Consider the following 14,893-nt stretch of genomic DNA (forward strand, 5'->3'; position numbering starts at 1 on the left):
ATACAAGCCAGAAGCAGCCTGCTCACATTTCTGACCCCCCCCCCCCAACAAGGTCCAAGAGTGTGTTATCACACCAGGAACACGGCATCCATCATCCAGTCAGAGGCTCATGAAACAAACCCAGTTCAAACTGAGCCAGCTCAAAAGTGTGGGGTTTGGTACTTAAAGTGTGCGTGGAGCAGGAAACTATTTCCTTCCAAAATTAAAGGAATTACATTTTTTTTTAAACCCCTTCAAACTCTGTTTTTAATCTCTCATCATCATATTACTCAAACTAAAAACCCACCCTTCCCATCCAGGGCTTCTTCAGAGCTGTGCCTCTACTCATTAGCTTTGGTAGCAACAGATCATTTTTATTTTAGGAATAAAAAACGATTCAATAACAAAAACTGCACAAACCTACTGGAGGTGTGGCTTTAAGTTTTCACCTCGCAGAAAACTTGACACTCGAGTATTGATCACTGAGAATATAACAGATTTTTTAAAAGTAAGACCAAAGTGTTACCATGGGAAACTTGCCACTACTCAAACTTCTGAATAAATAATCTTGTTTTACTTGGTTTGAGGTTTATAACTACTTGGATAGTTTAGAGTGTATTTCCTTTTACATCCTTTTTAGATCTGGTCACTACTTATTCATTCTTTAGTAAAACAAGGAAATTCAGTAAGACATTTAACCTCAGAAAACTGCATACGACTAAAAATATTGTTGAAAATTAACCATATTGTGTTGGCACGGGGCCAATACAGCGCCTGAGCAATTACCAGCTCGACTGGTTAATACGTCTCTTTCCTGAAGAGAGTCCACAGATTGTTTCCGATCTTTGGGTCAAATGAGGCTGAAAATCCTCAGACGCATTCTGAGTGGTGTTCAGACTTTTAAAAGGCATATGGGTGTTTGGGCAGATGAATTTATTGATCTTTCCAGCAGAGGAAAGTGAATGGCACTAGCTAAGCGTGAGTAACTAACCCCATCTATGTCTCCACACACCCTCTCCTGACAGCCATAGCCAGCTGCCGTGTGATTGAACACCGTTATGTCACATGGCCGGTCCATTATTGGATCACCCCCGTCACGCCCTTCAAACTTCAGCCCTTCAAACTGAGAGGCCCTTATGGCCGGTGTAGCACCTCTAATCTTAAAAATAAGTCAAAGGACGTGTCAAAGAATCTGAAATGTGATGCAGCTGCATGGTAGGGAGGGGATTAGAAGCTGATAAGGAGAGTGGGGCCAGAAGCAGGCAGTTGAAACTGAAAAGGAAATCTCTGAATTCCTTCAAGGGTTCAAGGTTGCCTGATTCAAGCAAATCAAAGAGTAAAGAGAGTAATTCTCTCACCTTTTGACTCTGATGTGTAGTCAACAGTAATTTCAATGAGAAGTTTAGAGACATGAAATGGGAAACTTTGCTGTGACTTCAGACTAAACTAAAACAACCAGATGGACCAAACATTTTTTCTTTTCAACTCCAAACTCAAACTGACCTCAGAATCACCTCAAAGCTCAAAGAGTAATACTGACAGGGAGAGACAGATGCAAACTAACCAAAGCCAACTGCACCACAGCTGACCCCAACACAACCTTTGACACGCTTTATTCTGGATGACTTCCTCCTAATCAATTTCTTTGCCTTCCTAAACTCTTGAACTTAATCATGTAACTATTGAGCTTACTAAGACAAAGCCGGCTGAAAGTGGAGAGAGAGATTAAACAGATGGATATAAACAAAGCAGTGCCGGACTGGCATCAAAACACAAACACTAAGGAAAATCTGGAAGTGCCAGGTTACACGAATTTGTTCTGTCTTTCAGCGTATGCAGTGCTGTGGTCAACTTTACTGCCCGACCACAGGATAGATGGATGTGGTCCAGACAAACAAACTAAAAATACTCACAGCTGAATAAGTTTGCCATATACTGCTTTTAAGGATTCTGTGGCTTCTAGTAAAAGTTATGGCGAGTAAGTTTGATTGAGTTTGCAATCATGGACATGATTAATTACACTTTACAATGATTTGAGCCAGAGACAGAAGGTAAGAGCATCATCTGTTACTTTGTGCAGCAACAGAGCTAAAACTAAGACTAACACAACATTGTCAAAGGTAAAAGTTTTCTTTTTGCTAATAGAATAACAGAAAAGTATACTTGGGAGGATGAACAACCAAGAAGCCTGATTGGACTTATCAGCCTTGAGCTGACATTTGACAATGAATATATGGCATGAACCATCCATCCATCCATTTTCATCCGCTTTGTCCGGGGCCGGGTCGCGGGGGCAGCAGCCTAAGCAAAGAGGCCCAGACCTCCCTCTCCCCAGCCACCTCCTCCAGCTTATCCGGGGGAATACCAAGGCGTTCCCAGGCCAGCCGAGAGATATAATCTCTCCAGCGTGTCCTGGGTCTGCCCCGGGGCCTCCTCCCGGTGGGACATGCCTGGAACACCTCACCCAGGAGGCGCCCAGGGGGCATCCTTGTCAGATGCCCGAACCACCTCAGCTGGCTCCTTTCGATGTGGAGCAGCAGCTGCTCTACTCTGGGCCGAACTTCTCACCCTATCTCTAAGGGAGAGGCCAGCCACCCTTCGGAGGAAGCTCATTTCTGCCGCTTGTATCCGCGATCTCGTTCTTTCGGTCACTACCCACAGCTCGTGGCCATAGGTGAGGGTAGGGACGTAGATCGACCGGTAAATTGAGAGCTTCGCTTTTACACTCAGCTCCCTCTTCACCACGACGGACCGGTGCAGCGTCCGCATTCCTGCAGCTGCAGCCCCAATCCGTCTGTCGATCTCCGGCTCCCTTCTCCCATCACTCGCGAACAAGACCCCGAGATACTTGAACTCCTCCACTTGGGGCAGGAACTCATCCCCGACCCGGAGTGGGCACTCCACCCTTTTCCGGCTGAGAACCATGGCCTCAGATTTGGAGGTGCTGATCCTCATTCCCGCTGCTTCACACTCGGCTGCGAACCGCTCCAGTGCGAGCTGGAGGCCCTCACCCGATGAAGCCAACAGAACCACATCATCTGCAAAAATCAGAGATGAGATTCTGAGGCCACCAAAGCGAAAGCCCTCCGGCACTTGGCTGCGCCTAGAAATCCTGTCCATAAAAATTATGAACAGAACCGGAGACAAAGGGCAGCCCTGGCGGAGCCCATCACCCACCGGGAACGAGTCCGACTTATTGCCGGCAATGCGAACCAAGCTCTTGCAACGGTTGTATAGGGATCGAATGGCCCGTAGCAATGGGCCAGACACCCCATACTCCTGCAACACCTCCCACAGGACACCCCGAGGGACACGGTCGAATGCCTTCTCCAAGTCCACAAAACACATGTAGACTGGTTGGGCAAACTCCCATGCACCCTCAAGTATCCTGGAGAGGATAAAGAGCTGGTCCAGTGTTCCGCGACCAGGACGAAAGCCGCATTGTTCCTCCTGTATCCGAGGTTCGACTAACGGACGAACTCTCCTTTCCAGCACCCTGGCATAGACTTTCCCAGGGAGGCTGAGGAGTGTGATCCCCCTGTAGTTGGAACACACCCTCTGGTCCCCTTTCTTGAAGATGGGAACCAATGAACCAAAATAAATATGAACCAAATACTGCTGGCATTACTGCTATTGGTAAATAAATAAATATCAAGTTTTATCCTGATTATTTTGTTGCAGTACTGAACTATTATTTCTGTGTGCTAATCAAAGACATGTCAACGTCCATGTCTAACTAGTTAACTATTGCAGCAACAGGTTTTTGAGGCAGCAAAGTTACCCTAGTGAAGAGAGTCTGTTCTGGCGGTTTCAGGTAGGTACGCTTGTTTTGTGTCTGTACTGCAAAGAGAATTTATTGTCTGAAATTATTATCAGCAATTTGGCACTTTATTCCCTTTTAAGGAAATAAAGCAGATTTTCAGGGCAAGTTTACAGTGTCTGTGCTGAACTAAAGCAAAAAAGACAAACAAACCCCTATTAAATTAAAAACAGACTCAAAAATGACTGAGTTCAACAAGGACATGTTCAAACCACTCAGCCACCCACGAGGCTTTACTATCAGGAAGTAGCAAGTTAGGCGCAGAGATTTATATTACTACCTTCTAACCACTCTCGCAGGTCAAAAAGTGAAATCAGCTTGTCAGCGAGGTGCTGACAGATTTCACAATCTGGCTGCAGAAGCACACCTGCAGCATATTATCCCGGATTTTATCTGTTTGCGCAGGTGTCGAAGACAAAGTAGGAGAGTACAACACAGCTACTACACAGAGGCGAACCCTGGTTCTGTTTTTTAAATTGTCAAATGGAAAAAGCAGAAATAAACAGAAGTCCGACAATCAGGATGAGACATGTTGATGAGACAAGAGCAACAGAAAGAGAAAAACAAAACGGAGACAAACCGAAATAGAAAGTGAATTAGAGGGAGCTGAAACGTACAGAGGGAGGTAACGAGGTTGCCAACGAACTCTTAAACACATTATTGCACATTTAGCGCCGTGGTATGTCGAGCACAGCTGAAACTGGGGAGACGGACAGACTGAACCACCTACAGTGTTTGCTGACAGAGAAACAGAGTGGCTAATGTCAACATGAGAGGTGCCGGTGACACAGAACATGATAAACACGTACACAAAAGGGACAGTCAGAGAGAGACGGTGGGATCTCGTGCACAGAGAAGACCAAAAAGCACTGGAAAAAAGTTCATCTGGTAATGGGAGAGCGCTAGTTGAGTAAAGCAAATGCAAAGCCATTACAGTCCAATGTAATGCTGGCACAGTTACACAGAGAAGGATGCTGACGCAGACATTTACGATGCATTTCATTTGTAGCAAGAAATTAAATTAACAGGCAGAGCTTGTAGTTAAAAAACTGTCTTTGGATGAGACCACAGTGGCTCGTGTTTCTTACCAGGTTTGAAGCAGATGCCTCAGCAAATGAGAGTCCTCTGGGGATGATCAGGATGTGGTCTTGTTCTTTACTGACTCGGCCCTAGGAGAAAACACAGATTGAGGACTAAAGGTTACTTTTAGTTAGAAAAAAAATTAACCAGACCCAAGTTGGGACTGCATTAGAATAACAAAGCATTAAGAAAGAGTTGAAATATGGACTAAACAGTCAGATCTGCAATTAAAACATGCTTGCCAGCAACCTCCCTGTACATTTCTGTGGGCAACAGGGAGTCAGATACAGCATGAAATGGAGGAACTTGGGTGGAAGTGGATTGCAGAGTGGTTTGCCGTGGTCCAACCACTATGGGGAGTCTAAAGTGGCTCAGATAGCGTGCCTTATATGAGACAGCCATTTGTATGTGTAGAAGTGTATCAGCTGAGCCATCAGCTGATGTGGTCACAAAGAAATTATTGCAAAATGCATTGAGGCATTGTAAAGTCATCACTACTAGACTTTCTTGGGAATTTTGCACGGCACTTAAATAAAAAAAAGAATAGTGCAATATATAGCATTTAAACAAAGGCATAGAATAGTAGAGGACATTCTGAAAGTCTGTGTGGACAGTTTTTGAACTGTAGTATCAGTTTTCTGTAGAAAGTCAAAGGTTACAATAATCTTTGTTGTGAATGACAAGCCAGGTATTTAAGTTGTGATATTAAAGATGTTTTTGTAACCTCGAGACAATTACTGTTAGACTGAAACACCCTTGAAATGACAATAAAAGCTTTCTCTGCAAACAGACCCTCAATGTTTGTACCCGGAAATAATACAGGAGACGGTAAAATTTATGAACTAGATAGATAATAGGGAATTTCCAGTACATCTGTGCTTTTGGAGTAGTGTCTTACTGTGATGTAGGAGTTGGCGAAGTGTGCCCAGCTGAACAGGTCCACCAGTCTGTAGAGGCTGGCCAGTTTACAACGTGTCAGCTTCTCGCCTTTCACCATCGTGGTGGATTCCACTCCGTACAAGTCGTTGATGGGAGTGACCATCCCCAGGCCTAAATGATCATGGACGATGAGAGGAGGGGGAGCAGGAATGTTAAAAATGCAGATTGCGGATCAGGTGGTATTAATATCAGTGACAACCATTCAGGACCAGACATCTGTAGCTAGCATCTGGATTTGTATCTAATGGTGTATCTGATTCTACATGAGAATCCTAATTTACACAGTGGGGTGATGCGAGCAGCACTCAGTCCTTTAATGCCTTTTGTTGTCTTTAATTACAATATTTAAAAAATTAGCTAAACCAAAAGGCTACACAGTTTCTGACGTCTAATTTAGCATTAGTTGTGCATTCCAAGGCTTTGACTTCACATATGGGACTCTTGGACAGAAATTGCAAAGGATCAAAACCCATGGAAATATGCACGGCTTTTCCGGAGTCTGGGGCTGGGATGTCTAAGAGTATTTATGCCCTTAAGCACACAAAGCTCATGTTTGTGTATAGATCTCCTATATTCCAATATTGAGGCTGTGCTTTTGTTTTTCAGTGCAGTTCAAAGTTATTGCACCCAGGGCGCGGATGGCATGTGTTAGTGTCTGGTTGTCTGGGGTAACGAGCACAGTGACCACTTACTGAGGGGGGAAGTGTTGAAACCGGCAACTGTGCTGGCCATAAAGAAGTCTGCGATCTGCCTGAGGGCCAGCAGGCCAGTGGGGTTGTTCCCCTTCCGTTGCTGCTCTTGGATCAGGCTCTCCAATTCCTCCTTGAAAGCCTGAGAAAGATAGGGAAAGACAAAAGGTTGAGAGGGGACACGAGCCAACTGAGAACGTAATGTGTCAAGAACTACAAATCTAACCCTCAAATTAAGAAAAGCAACAGTAAAAAGGATTTACCGGTTAATCTTCACATTGTGACTTTTAGCACATTATCAAGCCTCGTTTAAAAAACAAAACAAAAACAAACATTTTTATTCCATATATAAAAATGAGCCTTTATGTCACGGGGTGGAAAGGGACAAGTTATTTAAGTTTTGCATGTTTTGTTGTTTTACCTTTTTAATATTTTAATATGAAGTGTATTTACTTAGTTTTTATATTGCATGTATTGGTCATGTTTTGTGCAGTGGTTATGTTGTTGCATGTTTTCGTTATATTGTCAAATTGTCCTGGAAAGACTCCGCCCCTACCTGATAGTAAACTGATCACACCTGCGAGAGATCCCAGAGAGGCCAATAAGAGGGCCTGGCAGACCATAGAGCAGTGGGGGAGAAAAAGCTTGAGAGAAGGCTTGAGAGGAGGAGAGATATGGCATGGTAACCGGTGTGGGCGACGGCCGCGCAGAGCGGCACAGAGGCCCGGCTATAGGCAGCTGGCCAAGGCGTGCGGCAAAGGAGAACGAGACCAGAGATCGCGGACGACCGCGCACTGGAGGGAGTGATCGGAGCTGAGCGGAGAGGTCTGTGCTGGTGTTGACGGGAGGTAGCTCCTCGCCGAGAGAGGCCCACGGCAGGGGATAGAGAGGCAGCGGGATGGCGCCTTATGTCCCCGGGACGGCGAGTCTATGGCTACGCGTGTGAAGCACAACACAGTGGTGGGCGGAGTTGGGAGCTCTGCCCATCTGGGGTAGGTCCCGATTCATCCCGTCTAAGACGAACCTCCAGTGGAATTTAAGAATGGTGACTGCCGCTGGCCCCCTCTCCTTTTTCTAGTTGGCATCAGAATGAAGAGGCCGACAGGACGGCGACAATCCTGTTGGTTTCTGCACCGTTTGGACTTTTATATCGTGGCGGATGCCACTGGACTGTTGATGTTGTGTTTTATTGCTTTTTATTGTGTTACCCCTTGGCCAAGGTTGGTTTAATTCATTTTGCATTTTTAACTATTTAAATATAATAAATTATATTTTAATTATACAGTTTTTTAATCGTGTGCTTTCCCTTGGCGGCTCCACTGCTCTGTCCGTTTGGAGGAAGGTTTCCTTCCTTTAAAAAACGACACTGTGGAAACAAAATCAGCCTTTCCGCTCCGTTACATTTACGTTCAACACAGGGGGCTTTAATCAGGTGTTATGCAGCTTAACTGGGAGACACACACACCCACACACACACACAAAACGAAAACATTTCACTGAAACTGGACATCCAGGTGTATTAATCTCAAAGTGAGGCAATATCACAAAGAAAACTAAGACTATGGCGAGACAGATGAAGATAGGAGGGAGGAGAAAGGAGTAGATTAGTAGTGACAGAGAGATAAAAGAGCAAAAAGATGTGGGAACATTCAAAGAGACAGGAAGAATGCGAGTAAAGACAGGAAGATTGTGGGAGACGTGCTAATCACAGATTAGACATCCTATTTGGGTGTCAATCTGAATCATCCTAAGAGCGCTCTACGAAGCTGGGCCCAGATTGGCTAGATACACAACAAGCTCCGGAAAGGTTGCTCGTCTGGTTAGCTCGCTGCTTGTGCTTTGATTGGCTGCTTGGTGTAACTGGGAGAAAGTTAGTTTGTAGCTAATCCTCTTGTCCAGTCATCTGCTGAGTCCACAGACACGATACAGTATATGCTAACAAGCTCTTATGCAGACCCCATAAACGCACAGCTGATTGAGTGACATAATACAGAGTACTGGGTAAAGCATCTTTCTCACAGTGCTCATAAATCAAGTCGAGTCATAAATCCTATTGTAGATGTTAGCGTTTGAAATATGATGGTGTTTAAAACTGCAGGTAATATTCAGCTAGGCTGTATAGATAACAGCAAATGAAGTAATAAACCCATCTGTATCTCCAGATAACCTTTGTAAGGTTTTAACCTCCCCCGGGGGCTTTCTCACCTCTCTACCAGCTGACTTTACTAAAGCTGTAACCAGTACGTGTGGGTTTCGGCATTTAATCACACATGTGATGTTCTTATACAGCACATGCCGACGACAGGTAAAGTCCGACAGTCTGAGTTTGAGATATTTGATTTGATCAGCAAGAGTTTATTTTGTGTTATCGTTTGTTTTGGTTTCAACTTTTGTTTCTACCTTTTCCTAGCAGACCTTGGTCATCCAAATAGCCTCATCAATGAGGTGTTGTAGGTAGGTAATTGCAAATAAAAGGTAAGTTGTTACTGATATACCATCAAGCTAAAGCTAAGTGATTATCAAATCACAGATACTGTTAGCATGTATGACTTAAGGTTTAAATAACTTGTGTAACTTATTTTAAAACCAAAAGATCAGAAGTGTTTGACACATCTTTACTGACTTCTATTCCTTCTTAGTGTTTATGTGCCATTTAACACAGTCTCTTCTAAACACATCTGTCCAGATCAATTAGTTGTTTTCATCATCTATTCATCTCATACACCTTTACATTTCCGTCTATCAGGTAAATCATTAAAATCTTTAGTTTTGTCTCCAATTGAACTTGCCATCATCACTGACAATAACAAAAACACTATGAAGCCTCTTTAAAGTCCTGATTGAAACTTAACACCAGTGATGGAAACCTCTGGAAAGAAAAGAGCACCGCAAGAAAGCTGAATGAATCCACAAACCCTTTTTCCGAGCAATGAAGCCTCCAGTAGGAAAACATCCAATATTGATACCTTTATTTCAGTACTTATGCAACAGTCCACACACTCCCAGTGGAGCTGCATTAGTGCACAAAAACATCACTGACACTTAACTTCCTCTTTTGCCCTTCAGTCACCACACTGGGATGAGTCCATTAGTGTTATGCGAATGTTTTGTCGTTAAATGTGGATCAACCCCCTGCGTCAGGACACTGCTGGTTCTGAACTACAGCCAGACATTCCTCCATCCCTGGTGGTGAGGTTGCTGGAGCAACTGGTCTGCTGCGGATGTCTGACAGTGGTGGGTCTTCTTTGTTTTAAGTTGCTGTTGTTCTGGGTGTCAGTGTTTCGGAGACTGTTGTGCAATCAGACTGACATTAAAGTCACTGTACTAAACCTACAGTAAATTAGAGCCGTGACTCAGAAACGTATCACTGCGGCAGAATCCGTGTTCCCGACTCAACTACAAAGTTCAGTCTGTGCCTAAAAGTTCTCTCTAATCTCAAACTGCGAGCTTGTCACTAGTTGTTCTTGTGAAACTGATGACATAACATGAGCAGAAATCCCATCATTTGGTACAGTTAAACCTTTGACATTGACATTCTACCGTTCCTTAGAAGTGGCTAACATTTAGCTATTTAAACACTTAGCACATACCCACCAGAGTTGTGGGCCTGGACACTACGCTGATAATAAGTCCAGTATACTGCATTTCTGACCTTTTCTCATTAAGTGCTGAGGGATACAAGATGCATAACAAATGAAAGGGAAAGTAGTATCAAGTGCAATCAAAAAAGCTACAGGGTTTAACTCTATTGACTATAAATATTCTTCCACCTTGGAATTCACTCATTCCATTTTGCAGTCACTTGTCTCCAGTTGCCTAGGTAACACTAACATATTTATTACCAGGTCATTTATTAATCAGCTGTTTCCTGCGCTCTCATTGATAGTTGCTTCCATCGCTTGCCTGGAAGTTGAGTAAAGTTTATCTCATCTCCAGCCCACTTTGGGTCATTTCTCCTGTAGTCACTTAAAGTTACAGAATATAATTCACGTTCTCTGATCCCTGGTCAACATTTCACTGCGAACACAGCTTAAAGGCAGAGAATACGATTGGCATCATTTCTTGATCATCAAATCCATCCATGTCCCTTGAGACCACTTCTAACAGGATACAGTTCTTTCAAAGAGTAAAGTTGATCATTCCAACACTGCAATGATTTCCAGGAACATGATTTTTCTCTACAGGGACTGGCAGACACAAAACATTCCAGCAAAATGCCTCTCATGACAGAGCTGCTAGATCAACACACTGTAGGAGTTAAGGACTTTGGTTTTTCCTTTAATTTGTCAACCAGTTTCCGTGTGACTCTTCAGTAGCTGAATGCGCCACCATGTTCAGCAATGTAGACCAAGGCAATGAGCAAGATGAAACAAGAGAGATGTGAGAGAGTTGCAGACCCAGAAAACAAAATAACAAGCTGAATAGCTTCATAGAGCTTACTGGAACCACAAAGAAACCACAGAACCACACGCTATTCATTGTTAAAAGAAAAATGTCATCCCAAAAGAACATGGTTCAGTCATGGTTCTTGTGTTGCTTTAGATTTACAACACAAGCACAATTACCTGTTCAGTACATGGATTCAAATGGCAAACATTTGTGCCAATCAAGTGGCAGAAAACACATGGGCATAGCAACACACACACACGCGCGCGCACACACACACAGGCATCTGCTCTACAATTTATGTTTCGCCATTCCCAAGAAGATTATGACAGCAGGGATTAGGTTCCCACAGAATAATCCAGGGACCAAAAAGTGGATCGTATCATTAATATTCAGCAAAACCTCCACATCTCCACAACAACTAAATGACCGTCACATGTCAAGTTTCCCTTTTAGCCACAGTGCTCTACCTGCTCATCGTTTAAATACAGTTTCCACCTTGACAACCTTGACATGTGGGGGATGGGTGTCAGGTGAGTTTGGTGAACCAAACTCACCAACAGACAACCAGGCTAATCAAGTCTCTCCACTTACTGGAGGAAAAACAAAACAAAACGATCCAATCAGAGAAATGAGGAGGTGTTTTCATGGCTGCTCCAAAATGCCAACAGCCAATCTTTCAAAATTGAACTGCAGCGCTGCTGAGAATGTTAAGTCGACATGAGGGCTGGAGCTCGGCCAGTTTCTCAGTGGAAGGGTAAAAGCCTGAGGGTGGTGAATATAAAAAAAAAAAAAAAAAAAAAAACGAAAAATCAAACTGAGTATCTGTAGGAAAACACAAATGGAGTTTCAGATCTTTAGAATCCAGTCTATGTTATGTTAATTTAGCATTTATTTTATATTACAGTTGGCTGATATCGAGCTTTTTCATGCACATATTTGAGCTGATTGACTGAACCATGTTCTTGTGTGGTCTTGTGTGATTAGACCAGTAGAGAAAGATATTTTTGGTGCTATTCCACCGTTTCTGTTAAAACTGGTGTTGCAGATGCAGGTGACGTTTAAACCGTTGATGTCATCCTGTGGAAAAGACAGACGGGACTTTTTAATGAGAGTGTTGGAGCAAAGTCGACCTTGCACGTCTGTGCTTGTGCTCATCAAAGAAATCTGTGTTGCTCCCGATAGTTTCACCATTACCTCACACGCGCGCACACACACACACACACACACACACACACACACACACACACACACACACACACACACACACACACACACACACACACACACACACACACACACACACACACACACACACACCTCATGTCTTCATGTAAAATTACAGTTTTCTATGAGTCATTGCAACACAGTTTAACTGAGTGCAATACGAAACAGGTTACTGCTTTAAACTTTAAAAGATGAACATTAAGTTTCAAGTAATGTAGTGTCTTCTACAAACTATCTTGGGATCATTTACCGTCACAGGTTAGGTTTACGTTCACCTTGAAAAAATAAAAAGCCTTGCATTACAGCCAAACTGAAGGAACACAATGACCTGCAATTTCAGGGTTGCTGGTAATAAACTGCATCTATCTAAAAAAAAGAAAAAGAAAAGAAAAGCACAGGCCAGGTGAGGCCTGTAATTTCAGACATAGCCTCTACAGTTATGTCAGCACAATGCTTTTCCTTCAAGCCACCAACGTGACAGTGTTACAAAGCATACAGCTGCCTGCCTGCAAGCTCACCAATGCTATTGATTCCTCCTCATCTAACCTCTGAGCCTGCACCAGTAGAATTTGTCCCCAACAGCAACGGCAGCAACATCTCTCTCACGTACTCGACATAAACCCCTTACTGTCTTCTAGGATGATACACTTTACAGACAGCGAAATAAACATTGGGAAGAGGAAATGCATTCTAGTGACTGCAATCTAACAAGGTGGTTTATCGATGTATGAAAACAACCATCAATAGTGTTTGAGTGTCTTTTTGTGCATTAAAAAGATCTGCTGATAACAATTTTTGTACCCAATCCAGCTTCTTTCATAATACATAAACTGCCATCTGAGAACATATCCTGGAGCACATCATCACTCACCTGAAAGTACAACGCCACACAATATCGAACCCCTTGCAGTAATGTTCACATAAAGACGTTCTAGACCAGGGGTGTCGAACTCCAGGCCTCGAGGGCCGGTATCCTGCAGGTTTTAGATATTACCCTGGGTCAACACACCTGAATTAAATGATTAGTTCATTACCAGGCCTCTGGAGAACTTCAAGACATGTTGGGGAGGTCATTTAGCCATTTTAATCAGCTGTGTTGGATCAAGGACACATCTAAAACCTGCAGGACACCGGCCCTCGAGGCCTGGAGTTCGACACCTGTGTTCTAGACCAACTTTATTCCAAGAAACTTTATTTAAAGGGCCATACAACCATATTTTCACAAATTTATTTGAAAACCAAAGCTCGGTCTTCAGTTTGGAACCGAGCATTTAGAGCAAACAGGTTTTGCATAGTCTCTGGCTCTGAACACAGCAGTCCAATCCTATGTTTACAAGGGGCAGCCAATCAGAAGCCAGCTGGGTTAAAAAGAAGGTGCCCTTAAAGAGAATGGAGCCAAAACAGTTCGTTTTAGACAGGGGATGGACTAAGAGTTGAATCATGCAAAGCTACTCTAGCTGAAGAATATAACTATAGAAGTGGAATCTTTTAATATATGTCGACTTTTATTTAGCGTCATAAGGTCACTATTAGTGGTGCATCTCTAGTTTTAAATAGTATCATGCAGCTATTTCATGGTAATTTGGATGTTGACTAGAGCATTTCTATCTCTGATTCTAAATGAAAAAATATATATATTGATTTAAGCTGCCATATGGAGAAACTTGATTATACCCAGTGGATTTTTTTCTCTCTTTTTGAGGTTACACAAAGTGGATGTAACACTTCAGCGTGTTGCTCTGTTATCCTGAGGGCGCTGCTTCACGGCTGGAAGTTCAAGACCTAAAAGATCCTGTGAAATGCCAAACTGAAACACAGCCGCCAAGATCTGGCTCTGAGAGGAAAGGCGGTGGTTTTTAAAAGAGTCTCTGGAGTGAGTTCAGCCACTAATGTTCTATCAAATGAGACCTTCAGGACTACAACAAGAAAAGGGGAAAAAAAACGTAAATGAGAGCAGGCATGACATTTGCTTCACACGAGGGGGTTCTCAGCAGAACCTAAAGCACCATAAATTATCCACTTGTGTTTTCTGGAAAGTGCATGCAGGGGGATTGCACTTCCTCTGCAAACCACAGGACAAGTGCAAATACGGCTGAGTAAATTTACCGCTTGGCATCAGTAAATCATTTCTGCAGGTGATGAACAGTCTGTGCCACAAGATGGAGAGAAGTGGAGAAGTGGGGGGAAGATGAAGGGGGGGGGGTATTAACACAAGAGAAAACAAGACGGGCAATGACGATGAAAACGGAAGCAGCGTGTGAAGGCACAACTCCAATTCAATTTGGTCTGATTTAATCTCATTCTGATGGCATTTTAACCTTTTGGACCAACAGTGGCAAATCAAGTCACGTCAACCTAGTTCTCAGCAGTTAGAGGGAAACACAGAGGCTTTACTGCCATGACAAAATGAAGCGTGGATTTTTAGCCAAAATCCTCCTTGCAAACATACATAACAGAAAAACCACCCCAAGGCTCAAAGGCCACCTCGACAAAATTCTAATCATTGCATGTCACAGAAAACACTCATCAAAAATCATCAAAAAACAGTAGAAAGTAGAAAGATCTTCCTTTTCAATTCCCTCTTCAGACAATTGACACACACAATAACAAGAAGTTCTATAGCGGAAAAACATGTTCTACTGTTTATCTTAAGGCTACTGGCGAAACCTGGCCGTGTCTCTCTTTAAGTGCTTTAAATATAACGTCATCACATCAACAGGACGAGTCATTATTTTTCAGCCATCTCCGTTTTGTCACACTGCTGGTATGCCCG

General features: G+C 43.2%; 1 protein-coding gene across 10 annotated transcripts in view; it reads right to left on the reverse strand.

Annotated features, from left to right (window-relative positions):
• Positions 1–14,893, reverse strand: part of add3a (adducin 3 (gamma) a) — a 108,752-nt gene that overhangs the window by 16,756 nt on the left and 77,103 nt on the right. For all 10 annotated transcript variants that reach the window (XM_085277446.1, XM_085277447.1, XM_085277449.1 and 7 more), the window contains 3 exons: positions 6,511–6,649; positions 5,778–5,929; positions 4,888–4,968 (listed from right to left, as the gene is read on the reverse strand). In XM_085277446.1, the coding sequence (XP_085133572.1) occupies positions 4,888–4,968; positions 5,778–5,929; positions 6,511–6,649 (372 nt within the window). The remainder of the gene's footprint in view (positions 1–4,887; positions 4,969–5,777; positions 5,930–6,510; positions 6,650–14,893) is intronic.

This window comes from Mchenga conophoros, linkage group LG6 (assembly GCF_057382185.1).
Source record: "Mchenga conophoros isolate Kocher_MC1m ecotype Shallow Benthic linkage group LG6, M_conophoros_male_GT1.1, whole genome shotgun sequence".
Taxonomy (NCBI): Eukaryota; Metazoa; Chordata; class Actinopteri; order Cichliformes; family Cichlidae; genus Mchenga; species Mchenga conophoros.